Source organism: Erpetoichthys calabaricus, chromosome 6 (genome assembly GCF_900747795.2).
Source record: "Erpetoichthys calabaricus chromosome 6, fErpCal1.3, whole genome shotgun sequence".
NCBI lineage: Eukaryota > Metazoa > Chordata > Cladistia > Polypteriformes > Polypteridae > Erpetoichthys > Erpetoichthys calabaricus.
In genome coordinates, this window is record NC_041399.2 from 75,579,394 (window position 1) to 75,594,948 (window position 15,555).

Sequence of the window (15,555 nt, forward strand, 5' to 3'; positions counted from 1 at the left end):
CAGTGCCTTTCTTCCAGCCACATATAATGAACTCTTGGTTTTCAAAAGTGTGAGTGACATTGTCTGTCTCCTCGTCCAGAGGAAAGTTCATTCACCCTAATCTTGGAGCTGTAGGGCAACAGTGATGCCTATATGGTAACTACATTCTCTGTGAACTAATATGAAACACGTAGCAGAGTGGTTTGATGCTTGGTTGGATAATTTAGTGTTGGAGATGAAGGTACTTGAAAGCCATACAAAGACACTCTCATTATAATGGCTATGTTATTAGTGCACTGTGGACAGGATGTTTCTCAGCTAAAAGAAAAAAACAAAAACAATAGGATGGAAGCAGACCACCTTAGAATGCAAACTATTTGTGAAGCATGCAGTATCCAACTGAACACACAGCACAGCCCAATAGCTTTGGCTTCTCTGGAGAAAAAAAATCAAGCCACAGGATTACAGTACAATATGTCAACCTGTAAAGTACAATTGGCAGCCTTAACTTATATAAAGATGCATATCTGGATGAGCTGAGAACTTAACAGTCATAAGAACCAGATGTAAAATGATCTCATTAAAATCTGTAATCCAAAAACAATTTTTCTTGAAATACATAGAAGATAAGAACACGGGTCTGGCAAGCACAAGCAAAATTATCCAAGGTAACTAAAAAATATCAAATCTACAAAAAGCCAAAAAGAGTAGAAAACACTAAACATTATGAAGTTAAATTTGGGAGCACTACACTGAAGACTTTTACAGAGACAAAATGTGCAATACTTGAGCTAACAGCCACAGACAAACCCCTTCTTTTGATAATCTTGCCAGTCCCATCACAGAATTGTTTCCCGATTCATGTCACAGAGCGACAGACACTGATGGCAAGGGCCAGGAGGCAAATTGCAAGTAATAAGTGAATTATGGGTTGAGCCCAAGCACACTCCTGACAGCACTGACAAAAACTATAAAATTTTATTATCAAATCCAGTTAGCATTGTTAGTGACAGTCTCACTGACAGCTTTGCCACAATTTGCAAAAAAAACTCATTTAAAATCTTAGTTGAAGGTGCTGGGATGGTTACTGTTTGCTTTTATAATTTGAAACATCTTTCACATGGTTCATAAAGGCTGTAGCAAGCTATCTGGCCAGCACGCACATTGGCATAAGAGAGGGCTTTACAATCACAAGCTGTCTGATTGGTCAGACATTATTTTTAAATAGTACTGAATGATTAATGATTAAACACTGTGCACTTATGTACAGCTAGTGTTACAATTTTAAAGAACAATTTGAGACACCTAAACTGTGATTAATATACAATACAATCCTGGAGAATATGGGATGTTTTGTAGCCATATGCATCTGCAGTCTAATTTTTCTATAAAGATTTTTTAAAGAGTATTGTACATATACTTTATAGTGACAGTGTTCAGTCAGCCATTTTCTGGTACAAAGAGTCATTCTTAGTTGGAAAAAGCCCATCGAAATTTCTTAGGTAATACTGAAGCTAGTGTTCTGTGGTGGTGACGAAGTTTCAAGATAAGCACAAGAGCAATTTAGAATAATAACCAATAAGAAAGTATATACAGTGGATTCATCCATAATCCACCCATACCTTGTGTAGCTTTGACTTATAACCCACACAAAGTTTAGCCTCCAAAGCTTCTCCTTCAAACTCCAATGCGTGCTGACACCATACATAAAATGTAAAATATATTATTATATTTTAAAAAAGACATTAAGAGTGAAGACAGAAAAGAACAAGTGAACAGCATTGAACAAGAAGTTTAAACCTTGGACTTGGCTCTAGGAAAAATGGATAGCAACAGCTAATGGCTCTATTGAAAAGTAGATGTAGCATCAGGAGCCAATAATTAACTCCAGTCTGAAGGTTAAGGTGGCAAAGACCTTGTTGTAAATGAAATATACTGTATATGTTTGTTGTCTTCATTAACTGAACACACAATGTCACCTTTCTTGTCTAACTCTTGATACCTCTGAATATTGGCAGGGGCAAAAATAAGAAAAAGTGGCCAGGTGATTACACATTTTTTTTTTAATCTTTTATTCATACACAGCACCTAGTAGAAGACTGATGCACTGAGATACTTACTGCACTGATGACCTTGGATTGTTACATCGTCAATGGCCAACAAGCCATTCTTCCCTGTAGTGACGACTTCATACACAATCTGCAGAACAAAGAAAAAAAAATAAGACTTGGTTTATATGTTTTCATCATTTGCATAAAATTTGAAATAAGCATTTAAGATGTTTGATTTGAAAGCATATTGTTTTTTCTTTATTTTTTCGCTAGTGTCATTGCTTCCAAAATGCAACATGCAACTCTTTCAAACACAAAAAATATCGGTATTTTAGGCACATAAAATAGTATGGTGAATAACTCTTTCGACTTAATAAGTCGATAAGAATAGTGAATAGGATACCTTATGAATACAGGAAGGAACATACATTTGTTTTTAGTATTTACATAAAAGCCTTAGAACATACTGTACATTTGACAAACAAGAGAAGTCTAAGCATCTATATATATATAATTCACTAAGCCGACAGGGCAAGCAAGACAACCATGGGATACGCAAGCAAGACAACCATGGGATACGCACAACACAGCCACGCCCGCAAAATCACAGAGACCTGCCTACCAACTATAAGACCATGGGATATGATGACAACTCACAGAGCCACGCCCGCCAACTCTAAGAGCATGGGACGAGAACGCCTGCCCGCCTGACTGTTACCAGCATTCACCGCAAAGCATTCACCACAATGTACTGGAGTGTAAAACTATCGCGGCTTTTAACTCACAAACTGCAACACTTCATCATAAAAACACCGCCACCCTGTCTCTCGAGGCCTTCACTCTGCTGGAAGACAACCATGGGATACGCAAGAAACAGCCACGTCCGTCAACTCACAAAGCCCCGCCCACCAACTCTAACACCGCAACACACGTTTTCTATATCTAAACAGACGCTTTCTATATCTAAGAAGATATATAGATACTCATTATTCCCCGGCACACGTCCACCCATGCTCTCAAGGCATTCACAGTGCCTGCTCATGTGCCCGGACGCAACAACTCACCAACTTGCTTTCGTCTCTGCTACAGTACACATGCACCACTGAGCCACGTTGACTTTTCATTATTCTTTTCGGTTTCGGCTGCATTTCTATATATAATCTACCAAGTCGTCCGACCATGGGATACGAACGACAGAGCACCGCCCAACAACTCGAACTGATACAGAGACACACCCATCAACTCTAAGATCATGGGACGAGAACACCTGCCCACCCACCCGCCTGACTGTTACCAGCGTTCACCGCAATGTACTGGAGTGTAAAAGCATCACAACTGCTAACTCACAAACTACAACAATTCACCAAACACTGCAACAGACGCTTTCTATATCTAAGAAGATATATAGATACTCATTATTCTCCGGCACGCGTCCATCCATGCTCTCAAGGCATTCACAGTGCCTGCTCATGTGCCCGGACGCAACAACTCACCACACACAAATTTCGCTTAATTTGACTCAACACGGGAAACCTCACCCGGCCTGGACACGGAGAGGATTGACAGATTGATAGCTCTTTCTCGATTCTGTGGGTGGTGGTGCATGGCCATTCTTAGTTGGTAAAGCGATTTGTCTGGTTAATTCCAAAAACGAACGAGACTCCCTACTGCTAAATAGTTACGTGACCCCCGAGCGGTCGGCGTCCAACTTCTTAGAGGGATAAGTGGCTTTCAGTCACGTGAGATTGAGCATTAACAGGTCTGTGATGCCCTTGGATGTCCGGTACTGCATGTGCACTACACTGAATGGATCAACGTGTGTCTATCTGGCGCCGACAGGCGTGGGTAAGCCGTTGAACCCCATTTGTGATGGAGACCAGGGCTTGCAATTGTTCCCCATGAACAAGGAATTACCAGTAAGTGCGGGTCATACGCTTGCACTGATTATGTCCCTGCCCTTTGTACACACACCCCTTGCCACTACCATGGTCGGGTTACTTGGTAGATTATATATAGAAAAGCAGCCGGAACCGCAAATAACAATGAATGGTGGGGGGGCCAGGACAGAGGGGGCGGAATGGGCGTCCTTCCCCTCTCCCCCCGTTCTGCCCTCCGCGCCCAAGCACCGTCCAGCCCCGTCCCTCGCTCTGGGAGGTGGAGGCATGACGGCGGTCCTCCAGTTTTCAGTCACGGACAACTGTATGTTGGTTCGTAGCGTGCATTGTTGCAATGTTACTTTTTTTGGTGGTTTATTAAATTACGGATTTTTCAAATGTTCATTTTTTTCCCTGTGCTTAAACCTCATTAAAAGAGCAGCGTGATTATGCGGCCGGCTAGTTGTAATTAAGCTTCTTTGGTCAGATAAGTGATATGTGAAATTATACTATTTCATCAATTTTTCTTTTCAAATTGTCAAGTAGTTTGCCTAAGCTACATGACTCAGCACTACTTTTCTACATTCTCATGACCCTTTGTGTAAAGAAATGCTTCCTGGTTTCCATTTATGTCCTTTGCCTTAATTGGCATCAGTGTCATTGAATACTTGATTCATTATTAAACAAAGAATTTTGCTGAATCAACTTTATTGATGCTTTGGTTAATTTTAAATATCTACAGTAAATCCATCCATCCATTATCCATCCATCCATCCATCCATTTTCCAACCCGCTATATCCTAACTACTGGGTCACGGGGGTCTGCTGGAGCCAACCCCAGCCAACACAAGGCGCAAGGCAGGAAACAAACCCCGGGCAGGGCGCCAGCCCACCGCAGTATCTACAGTAGATTAGACCTGAATATAGCCTTCTCTGCTCAAGGCTAACAATTTTTATTTTCTTCACTTGTCAGAGTAGAATATGCTGTATAGTTTAGGTTGAATTAGATGTATAATGTCCCCTTCAGAGTTTGGACTTGTTCCAGTAGTGATGGATATAAAGGCCGAAAAACCCTAAAACTGAGATACCAGGGGCCTCATGTATAACGCTGTGCGTAGAACTCACACTATAACATGTTGTAAGCACAAAAGCGGGATTGTGCGTACGCACAGAAAAATCCAGATGCAGGAATCTGTGCGCACGCAAACTTTCACGTTCTTCCACTACATAAATCCCGATCAGCGTGAAAAGTAACGCACGTACACACGCCTTCTGTCCCGCCCCAACTCCTCCCAGAATTTCGCCTCTTTGAATATGCAAATCAATATAAATAGCCTTCTGTGAAAAGACAATGGGAAAAGCACAGGGGAAAATATAAGAATTTCAGCGAATACCAAGTGGAGGCAAAGGAAAAACGTACTATTTGTTGGTTTAAACAGTGGTATAATCAACAAAAGAAAGTTGATCGAGTGACAGAGTGTCGGAGAAACTCGAAAGATCAAGTTCACAAAGTCACACAGTGCCCAAAATTAAAAAGAAATCACATATCAAAGTCGCCGTGAAAAGGCAAGTCGTAGCCCACCGTCTGAGTGTCATATGAAAAATATGCATACAGTGGGAAAAAAGCACGAAATGTCAACTTTAATCTCGAAATTTCCACTTTAATCACATAGTTTATTTTGCCATTAAAGTAGAACATCATAAACTTCATCTTAAAATCGTTTATTTTACTAGTTTCTCAAGTAGCACGTTAAATGCTTTGTTCTGTGTTTGATCTTCTATGTGCTCTATGTGTGTGAATCACTACGTGCTTCCGTTCTTTCTCTTTCTCCGACAGGACACAGAATCCTTTACATTCGAGATATTACAGCTCTCTGAATAATTAAAATACTGAGATGTATACGTGATATCATTTTCATGATGATAGGAATGAAAGCATGTTATTAAACATGGGAACACGGTGGCGCAGTGATTGTTCATATCTCACGCAAGAGGCTTGCTGCGCCATGTGAGACCTTTGATGAAATAATTTATTAAAGAAGTACTGTCTCTTTCAAACGTACTAACCTCCAATTCCTGTCCTTACTTTTCTTTCTCCAAAAACCCAATCGCCACACAATCAGCTCTATAATAGACGTTAAGCCATTTGTAAGCTTAGAATGCCGATTCTTCAAAACTTTTAAGGAACATTGAAATATCTTCGTAGTACATGTTTAATTATTCTATTCGTCTATCCTTCCAGTGTCACGTCAGCACCAGCAAGAATACAGCGCAAGGCAGGAGCTATCCGTGAACTAGCTATACGCTGCGGCACCGTGTCCTCACATGTTTAATTATTAACAATACAGATTATTTAAATGAAGTTAAAGTTTTATCTGTATACTATAAGCAACATATTTTGCTGCATTTCATCTTAAAAATGATTTTGTCATCATACGCGCTTTATAAAGTAGCGCAGGTTGTGCAATATTATAATTGTAGTGTAAGTTTACAGTGAGGTGATTGTACTTATAAGTACAAACAGTTCTACAAGGAGCACTTGATGGACTGATTGAGTGCGTTTATAGTTCTTGGGATGAAACTGTTTCTGAAACGCGAGGTCCGTACAGGAAAGGCTTTGACGCTTTTTGCCGTGGTTGAGGTAGTATGTACTTGAAACTGTATACCGATAATTCTCTTTCCGATCAGCTGCTGCTGTGATTCACACTCAGATACAGTGATATAAATACTCTGAGTGGTGCAGTGAGAGTAATATGGAAAAAGATGATCCGCAGTGGCAACCCTTAACGGGAGCAGCTGAAAGAAGAACAAGATGCAGTGAGCGTAACAACGGTAAAGCAGTTATGGTATTTGGAATACTATGGCTATTCCCTGGACCATTATATTGCTACAGGTTAATTACAATCAGATCAGACTCCTTAGCTACTTAGGGTCAAACATATACTTTGCTGGATGCCATACTGATTTCAGGTGGCTAGCTGTGATAATAATTACCCCTATATTTGTAATGATTAGAAAGACATTAAGTAATTGAAACTTTATATAATTAGTAATAGTATTTTTGGTTACAGTAATTGTTTCAATTTGGGCTGCTAATATGGTAGTGAGTACCACTGAAGTATTTGTATATTTCATTAATGTGCACATAGCCTTTGTCTTTTACTTCAGAATACTCCTATATACCTAACAAAAGCAAAACAACTTAATTTACAAATCTAAACCAATCTCTTATAGGAAAGTGCAAGTGTTTAATTGAGCATACCTTGTGTCAAGTGAAGTGGGTTCGACAGACAGACAGACAGACAGACAGACAGACAGACAGACAGACAGACAGACAGACAGACAGACAGACAGATAGATAGATAGATAGATAGATAGATAGATAGATAGATAGATAGATAGATAGATAGATAGATAGATAGATAGATAGATAGATAGATAGATAGATAGAATCCACCCATCACTGTGCTCTGACACCATTTCTAACTGCCCTTAAAAAAAACAAAATGTAAAACAAAAGTATTGCTGAATTTAAAAACTGAATTTCTATTATGGAGTTGTTTTTTTTTCTCAACACCTCTGCCCTTCTGGCAGCATGCACCTTTTTCAGGAAAGTATTGCCGTCATGATGTAAAATAACCTAACCTGAGAGTGTGTAGAATCAACCTATTATTCTGAAAAGAGTGCAGCGTGCTCTGGTGGATTCCAGAAACCCATTATACAATCCAAAAAAGTCTGAAGCAATACTGATAACAGAAAGTATCTGTTCCAAAGGCTAGATAAGAGCACAACCCTGTATTTTATCCTAGAGTGACTCGAGAGATGTTTGCACAAATGGCAGGAAAATTAGCTTGCTCTCTCCAATAAAAATATTAGTGATGGGGGAGACCATCCCATGGAAAGCAACGTATGCAATAAAGAACTTGTATTTTCTTTCCTGTTATCCAATTCAGAATGGCACAAGTTCATTATGACTCAGACTTCAGGATAAACTGATAATAATTCTAGGGTTTATGCACAAAAAATAATACAGCTTACAAATGAAAAAGAACATCTGAATCATCCTTCTGGTAAGTAGATACGGTAGCTGATCCACACTGTTACTTCAAAGACAGCAGGAGACATGCCGTAGAACATGTAGCTTGTTACTGACTTATAGCTCCCTAATTACAACGATACTTCCTAATTTTCATTTGCACTCTTTTTTAATTTCCAACAATGGAAAAATGTATAAATGATACATTTTTTCACTGACTTTGCTGGCCTCAGACGTCTTCCTTATTAACCACTTTAAATTTCATTCTATTGACTTGATAAGGAAACATACCCATTGGTCCAGAGGTAGACCACCACAAAGTAAAGAAAGCATTCATATGACATATTATAAACTTTTGTTATTGTTCAAAATGTTTACCTGGCAAATTGTAAAAGTGATCTATATCAAGGACAAAACTGACAAGAACGTCATTTACCATATATGTTTAAAAAAAAACACAGTTCAATCCCTGCCATCAGCTCATTGTGTGACTCTGTGGCTTTTGTTTAGCTTCAATTCACATATTGATTTACCCCAGAAGTACAGTGAACAAAACAGACTAAAAATATAACACATAACAAAGTAATTGTGTTTAGTCTTTCTTAAATATCTTAAGATATCTAACAAGGCAAATGGGTGGATTTCTTTTAAGCAAGGGTTCTGAAGTGACTCTGTAAAAGGTTCCAAGTATATAAACATTGTTTATTGAATTTAATAGATCTATAAAAGAGTGGCAATGTGATACCTGGGTGCACATAGCTATGAGCATTTTCATGGTCGTCAATGCTCATAACTGAGGTGGGACTAGGGAATGTGAGGACACAAGAAAAAGTTATAAGGTGCAAAGTACAATTGTACATTTTATGGAAACAAAGCAGTGTCCACAAATAAAGTGAGATGCATTCAAAAAACTTTAACAACAATTGTACATAAAAATTAGGTTCTGTGTGGAAGAAATAAAAAGGCTATAAATAGATCCAGTAAAAAAAAAAAAAAAAAAAAGTCATCTTTCTTGTATCTAATACCCAGTGCTTCTCTCTCTCTCTCTGTCTCATGTCCTCTCCTCACCCTCCAGGTCTACAAAGCAGGGCCAAGTCACTGGCGAACACAGTCCTCATTCTGGGTCTCAACCTAGTCACCTTGTTTGACATCTATTAGGTCCCAATGAGCCCGGGTCCCTATTCTTGCCACCTCCATCAGTCAATGCTGGTCTCTGTTGCCCCTAATCACTCTAGATAAAGACATTCCTAATCTTATATAGACATAGATAAAAAAAATAAAAGACAGCTAAAGAGTAGATAATCATCCTATAAACTGAAGAAAGGTAAAAAGAAAGTTAAAAACTTAAAATAAAGAAATTATCACTTGGTGAAGTTTATGCCATCTTTTAGGTGAGGCTGGAAGAAATCCTTCTTCTATAATAGTAATGTACATTAGTATACAAATGTAAAAACCTGGTTATATATACTGTATATATACTGTATATACAGTATATATAGACAGAGAGAGAGAGAGAGACTTTGTGGTGTAAATGCATACTGGCTATATATTAGAGATACTTTTTTTTAATGTGGTGATAGCAGTATAAAATCTCTTCAAAACTAACATGGAAAAAAAACGGGTGAATAAGTTACTCTGATAGATAGGAATCACTTAATCATAATCAAGAGTCTGTTGCTTTAAACAGAAACTTATGAAATTGATATCTGACAATTTATACCGTATTCTGGAAAATATGGAGTTTATGGGTGATGCTTTACCCCTTATAGTCAACTGATTTTACTCTCATTTTCTGTCTCTGCATTGTTTTTGTTAGGTAGTTCAGGAGAATTCTGAGGTGAATGTGAAAGGAATGAAAAACAAATGGTCATCTCAGAATTTTCTAGCAAGAGCACAACTTGTTGGCAAGAAGAAAAAAACAGCAGACTGACAGTAACAACCAATACAAGATGATTGGGCTAGCCAGTGGAACCACAGAAAGGTAAGCATGAAGTGTATAGCCATTATACCATCATATTTGTGTTGTTGCTTTTTCCCTACAGAATCCTCTAAGCTTGTTCCTTTATTTCAAACTACTTCCATTTTTATAAAGTTTGGAACCCTTGACCTATAACAATACTTAGAACTATCTAGTAAAATATCATGTATTTAACTTCGGGTAACAACTCAAAAACTAGATATTTATTGTACTGGATATCAACTCCAGTACAGTAAAAAGGTTCTGGTTTTCAAGCTCTTCATGATCTACAATCTGATATTATGTTGCAAACCAAACCACATAATAAATGGCAGCTAAGGAGCGGTCTGATAAGATTACTGTTATTTATTTACTTTATTATATTTATGTTTATTTATATCTGCATCCAAATACTACAAAATTAGCCAGAGATGCAAATGTGTTTGCCTTAGAAGATATGTTTTTGATAAAAATCTCCATTTCCTCTTTATCTCACCCTTATGTGCAAGCACATCTGACATTTATCATGAACCGTCAGCTCAGTGCTGAGCACATGACACATAGAGATGGCTTATTCCCCTTACTCTGGGAACAGTTCCCCACATACAGGACTTAATTTCCTCTTACACACAAGACTGCAGCCAGTTATGTTTACTTAGCATTGTGTTTTCTCAGCTTAAGAATAAAAAAGTACAGAGTTCTGCAGTCTATTTTAAGAACTAAAATAGCCTTTTAACTTCCTGCAGATGTGTTCACCTACTGTATCTTTGAATTCTAGAGAAATACACAAGAAAAGTTATCTCTCATCTGTTTCCTTATTAGATCTATGGTTCCCTTAAATATGCCATTAAATCTACCATTAAATTATAGATGCACATGGGCTATAAAGGTTATCCCAACCCAATCCTCTTGGATTTTTTTCAATGTTTATTGTTTTAAGATATAATCTTTTAATTTATTTAACTACATATTTAGTAGCATATAACTAATAATGTCAATGTGAACATAGAAATACACACATTTTCGTAAACAAAAAAATAAAACTTGTAATTCCTTAAGTATTCACACTTAGTTAATTAGTATAAGGAACTCACACTTAAAGTTAATTAGTATGACTACTCACTAGTCACTAATGGCAAATAATGTAAGTCTTTCCCAGTTTTGGTAACTACTACTCTAGCACAGCCCTGAAATTTTCAAAGGAGTATCATCTCTGTCACATTTTTCTCTGGATAAAAAGCCTGCTTCATTTTAATATGAAAAAAAAATGTCTTAAGGACGTGATAATCGCAGGGGAACATGAAGCAGATATGAATATTTTTGTGGTTTCAATTACTGCTACCAATTATGAGGTGTGTGAAAGACATGCTGTGATGTTTTAAGTCACTGGTTTAGTAAATAGCCTTTATCAGCCTGCACCTTTTATATTAGTATCTGTTGAACATGCTTTACATAGTGTAGTTTAATCACTGATAGACAGTATTTAAAGCATAAAGCCATTGCACCACTTATGGTATCAAGTTTTCTGCATGAGGAGGCCACATGGGAAGTATTCTCCATTCAAATTTCTATTCTCACATCATGGATGGTGGTCCACAAGAGTTTGTGTCTCAGTAGGCATTTACCCATGGCTTTTCTTTCACATCCAAAAGGTGGTCTTGTTAGATAAACTAACAACCCTGCAATGACATACTATTTTATTGTGCCTAAATAATTGAATGTACCCTAAAAGTGTTGCTTTTTACAATCCTGCTGTCCTTGACTGTCTGGCTCCAAAAAATCCTGAATCTGGACTAAGCAGGTTGAAAACAATAAATATAGTCTTTGCAATTATATGTTTATAATATATAGTATTTCACAACCATTGTGGTTGGGAAACATGGTGTGAATAACTAAAGCTTTATATGAATTCTTTCTTGCTGCTTTATTGAGGAGCAAATTTAGAGGTGTTTTGCCATCTTACACTCTAGCCTTCTTCCTTCCCTCCCTACTATCTTTGTGACCAATCAATAATAAGATACCAGTGAAACAGAACAAGGAGAAGCAATTGATTATATTATATACTGTATATATTATATACTGTATATATTATATACTGCATATATATATATATATATATATATATTATATACTGCATATATATATATATATATATATATATATATATATATATATATATAGTTTAATAACAAGTTATATATTTTCTTGTAGCAAAGAATTAAAAAAACAATAAAGTTATAACTTGTTAAGGAAATAAATCTTAATTATAATAATCTGTTACTTTGTCTAAGTTAATAGACAGCACTTTGCACAACAAACTGTGGGTATTCACTCTTTGAGCCTAATTTATCATAGAGGATGCTGCAAGTAGTAGCTCTATAATGGCCTGGCATCTACTGATTTCAGTAGCTGCATAGCACAAAAGGGGCTATAAAGGAAAAGCACCTATTCAAGTAAAGGTTTGGCAAATATATAGCATATTTACATATTTGCTGCTATTCAAACAAAAATAAAATACCTCAATTTCAAAACTTTTAGTGACAATTACAACTCAGGGAAATTTTTGAGAGCAAGGTTTAACTCGTAATGTAAGAAATATTTATTTTGAAGAATGAATATAGAAACTACTGAGCATATGCTACTGTGTGAATATTCTGTTTCATTTTGAAACTCTAAATAAACAATTGTCTAAATAATTAAAATATTCTATCTTTCTGAGTTTCCGAATTGCTAGCATCTGTCTGTTCCTTGAGTCCTGTTTTATGACTACTTGATGATTTAAATATACATGCTGATCTACTCATTTTAACTGCCTAATGTGTCTTGTTTAGAGCTCTACATTATTTTGAAAACTGTTGAAATAATGCATTCAGCTAACAAGAATTTCAGGAACATTTGGTGAACTTTTGGAGTTACACAAAAATGCAAATTTTTAAAGGCAAATTTTTGCTTATGCAAATTAAAAAACATTCAAATGTATTGTTTCATATTATGTAACTTTTTTTACAGCTCCCATTTATCTTGTATAATCTTAGTATCTGTGTTGTTTTGAACTACTTGGCCCCATTCAAACTTTCAGCATTAGTGTGTTCACACTACCTTTGCCTGTTTGATGTGAATGGATAATCCTACAGCATATAAATATTGTAACATTACATACCAACCATCTCAAACCTGCTTCACCCAAATCATAATTTTAAAAGGTGAAGTCTTTACTGGAAGCATTAGGTGTAATGTAGGAACCGGCTTCAGACAGGACCCCAGACCATTACAGGACCCACTTATGCTTGCACCCATAGTCATAATCACGTGGGTAAAGTGCAGAATTGAGAGACTACATAGGATGCATGTCTTAGAGATCTGGCAGGAAAACTGGACTATTTGGATAAAGAAAACTATGTGGACATGGGAGAGAACATGACAACACCACACTGACAGTAGCCGGCCACCTGATTTAAAGCCATGAAAAGCTGGATCCATGAAGCAATTACAAAGCCAAAAATATCTTAAATGGGGTAAGAACAGTACAAGAAAAGCTGGAAATAATTATAGAAATCACTATTGTATAAAATATACATCCTGACTAAATCGAGTCAGCCAGCTAATGGAAAACACAGATCAAATTTCCTATGAGAATATATATTAGCTACAAAAATGCTTCCTTTAAAAGTTAGAAATAGAAACATTTTTCACCTCTACATTTCATATAAATACAAAAGTCTAAAGCATAGTTTTATTTTCTCTTCCGTCATTTCATTATCCTCTATAAATAAATAAATATAATGTGATAAAAGCAGATTTCATTATAAACAGGCTGTTGTGTTTTATTTTTTTGTCACTTTTGACTTTTTTGTCATTATATAGGGATAGTAAATGTATAAGACCTGCATGTAAAACTGTATTATAACAGATGTCTTTGGTCTCGGTGAATTAAGGCATTCTGAGGACAATGTGCTGTGATTTGTGTAACATGCCTAGCAGCTACAGTACATGGACTATGCAAGACATTTTCAGATACACTTACTACTGTGTCTTTACTGGGTGGTTTTTACTTTAGGTAAAACACCAGTGACATGTAATATTATCTTAAACAGTTCCCTTCTTTTTCCAAAAGAAGTTCAGGTTAATTTGGTAACTCTAAGCCAGGGCCAGTATGAGTGGATGTGGGTTTATGAGTGAGTATTAATGTGTGGTAGACAGCTACCCTGTACAAGGTCAGGAATGCTGCCCAGATTATTTCTGGTTCCCTTTGTGGTCCTGAATTGGAATTAACCATACAGAAAATGGACAAATAAATGAAACACCAACAATTTTTTTCAAATGTTTCTTTTAAAACATTTGTGTTTAAAAAAAAAGATAATCATGCATCCATTAATTATATTTAAAAATATAAAACATTTTCTGTAATACAGGATCCTCATAAGCCAGAGAAAGCATCTTCTAGACGTACTTAGTACAAGACAGAAGCCAGTTTGGATGAAACTGCTGTCCACTATAGGACAAAGTCACAGGCACATGCATCTGCACTTGCTTATCCCAGCCCACTTAAGCACTACTGATGAACTTAAAACATACATCTTTGGAATGTAGGAGGATATTTGCAGAAAACATACACAGACCCTGGGAGAACATGCAAATTGTATGCAGACAGTGGCTGAGTTGAGAGCTAAACCCAAATTATTGGGGGTGTGAGGCAGAAATACTGAGTTGTCCATTCTGTAAATGATACTATTAAATCATTTTAGAAACCAACTGACCTATATCTATGAAAGGCTAAAACAGTACTGTATGTGTGAAAAAAATAACATATGGTATGAAAATTTGCCATTTTTTTCAGTGTGGAAAGAAATATGAACATGTCACATACTTGTACAGCACATGGCTTGAAACTGTAGGATTGTTTGACTTCTGTCATGACTCAATGTACTGTTTTTCCAAAGGGATATGTTAGAATGAAATAAGTAGGATGGAAGAAGTCTGTCTCTTCTAACAGCTCTGTATTATATGATAAACCATAGAGAACTCTTTACAGAATGGGCTTTTTAACCCAAAGCTGTTCAATATTCTTCTGTGGCTCTAAAATGACCCCAGTGTGTAGATTTTTAAGCACATCATTTTTACTTGGCATTTCGGGTGAAAGCAATTAATTTTGCAAAAAAGAAAAAAAATTACAATTTGAACCTGGTTTTCCTTTTGACAAACCTTCTTTCAAATATTAAATGCAGTTAAATGCAACTACTTCTGGGATGGAGGAGTCAAAGAAAAAGCTTTAATTGTTAATAAAGAATAGAAAAACTTATCTTGCAATACTACATGGCTTCACTTTGACATTTACTTAGGCACCCTGTAATTAAAGACCTTTACAATTAGATTTAAATTACTAATTAGTTATATTTTTGAAGGCAAGTTGTTCCATTGTTAATCAGAAGTATTATTAAAAAGTCACAACCATTCCCTTATTAATTATCTGGCACAGTGCTGAGCAAAGCTGAATAACAACATTTGAATTGTACTGCTATACATGAGATCAAAACACACCAATGATAAAATCCTCTGAAGCTGCACATGATGCTTTCCAGAGAAAGTTCATTATAATAACCTGGCCGACGAGACAGGTACTGGAAACAGGCTAGAAAACTTCATAGATTTTTCTACATG

The 15,555-nt window shown here is 36.6% G+C and overlaps 1 protein-coding gene across 1 annotated transcript in view; it reads right to left on the bottom strand.

Moving 5' to 3' along the window:
• ptprma (protein tyrosine phosphatase receptor type Ma) overlaps positions 1-15,555 on the bottom strand; it is a 796,186-nt gene that overhangs the window by 493,756 nt on the left and 286,875 nt on the right. The window contains exon 4 of the mRNA XM_051929399.1: positions 2,100-2,178. Within this exon, the coding sequence (XP_051785359.1) occupies positions 2,100-2,178 (79 nt within the window). The remainder of the gene's footprint in view (positions 1-2,099; positions 2,179-15,555) is intronic.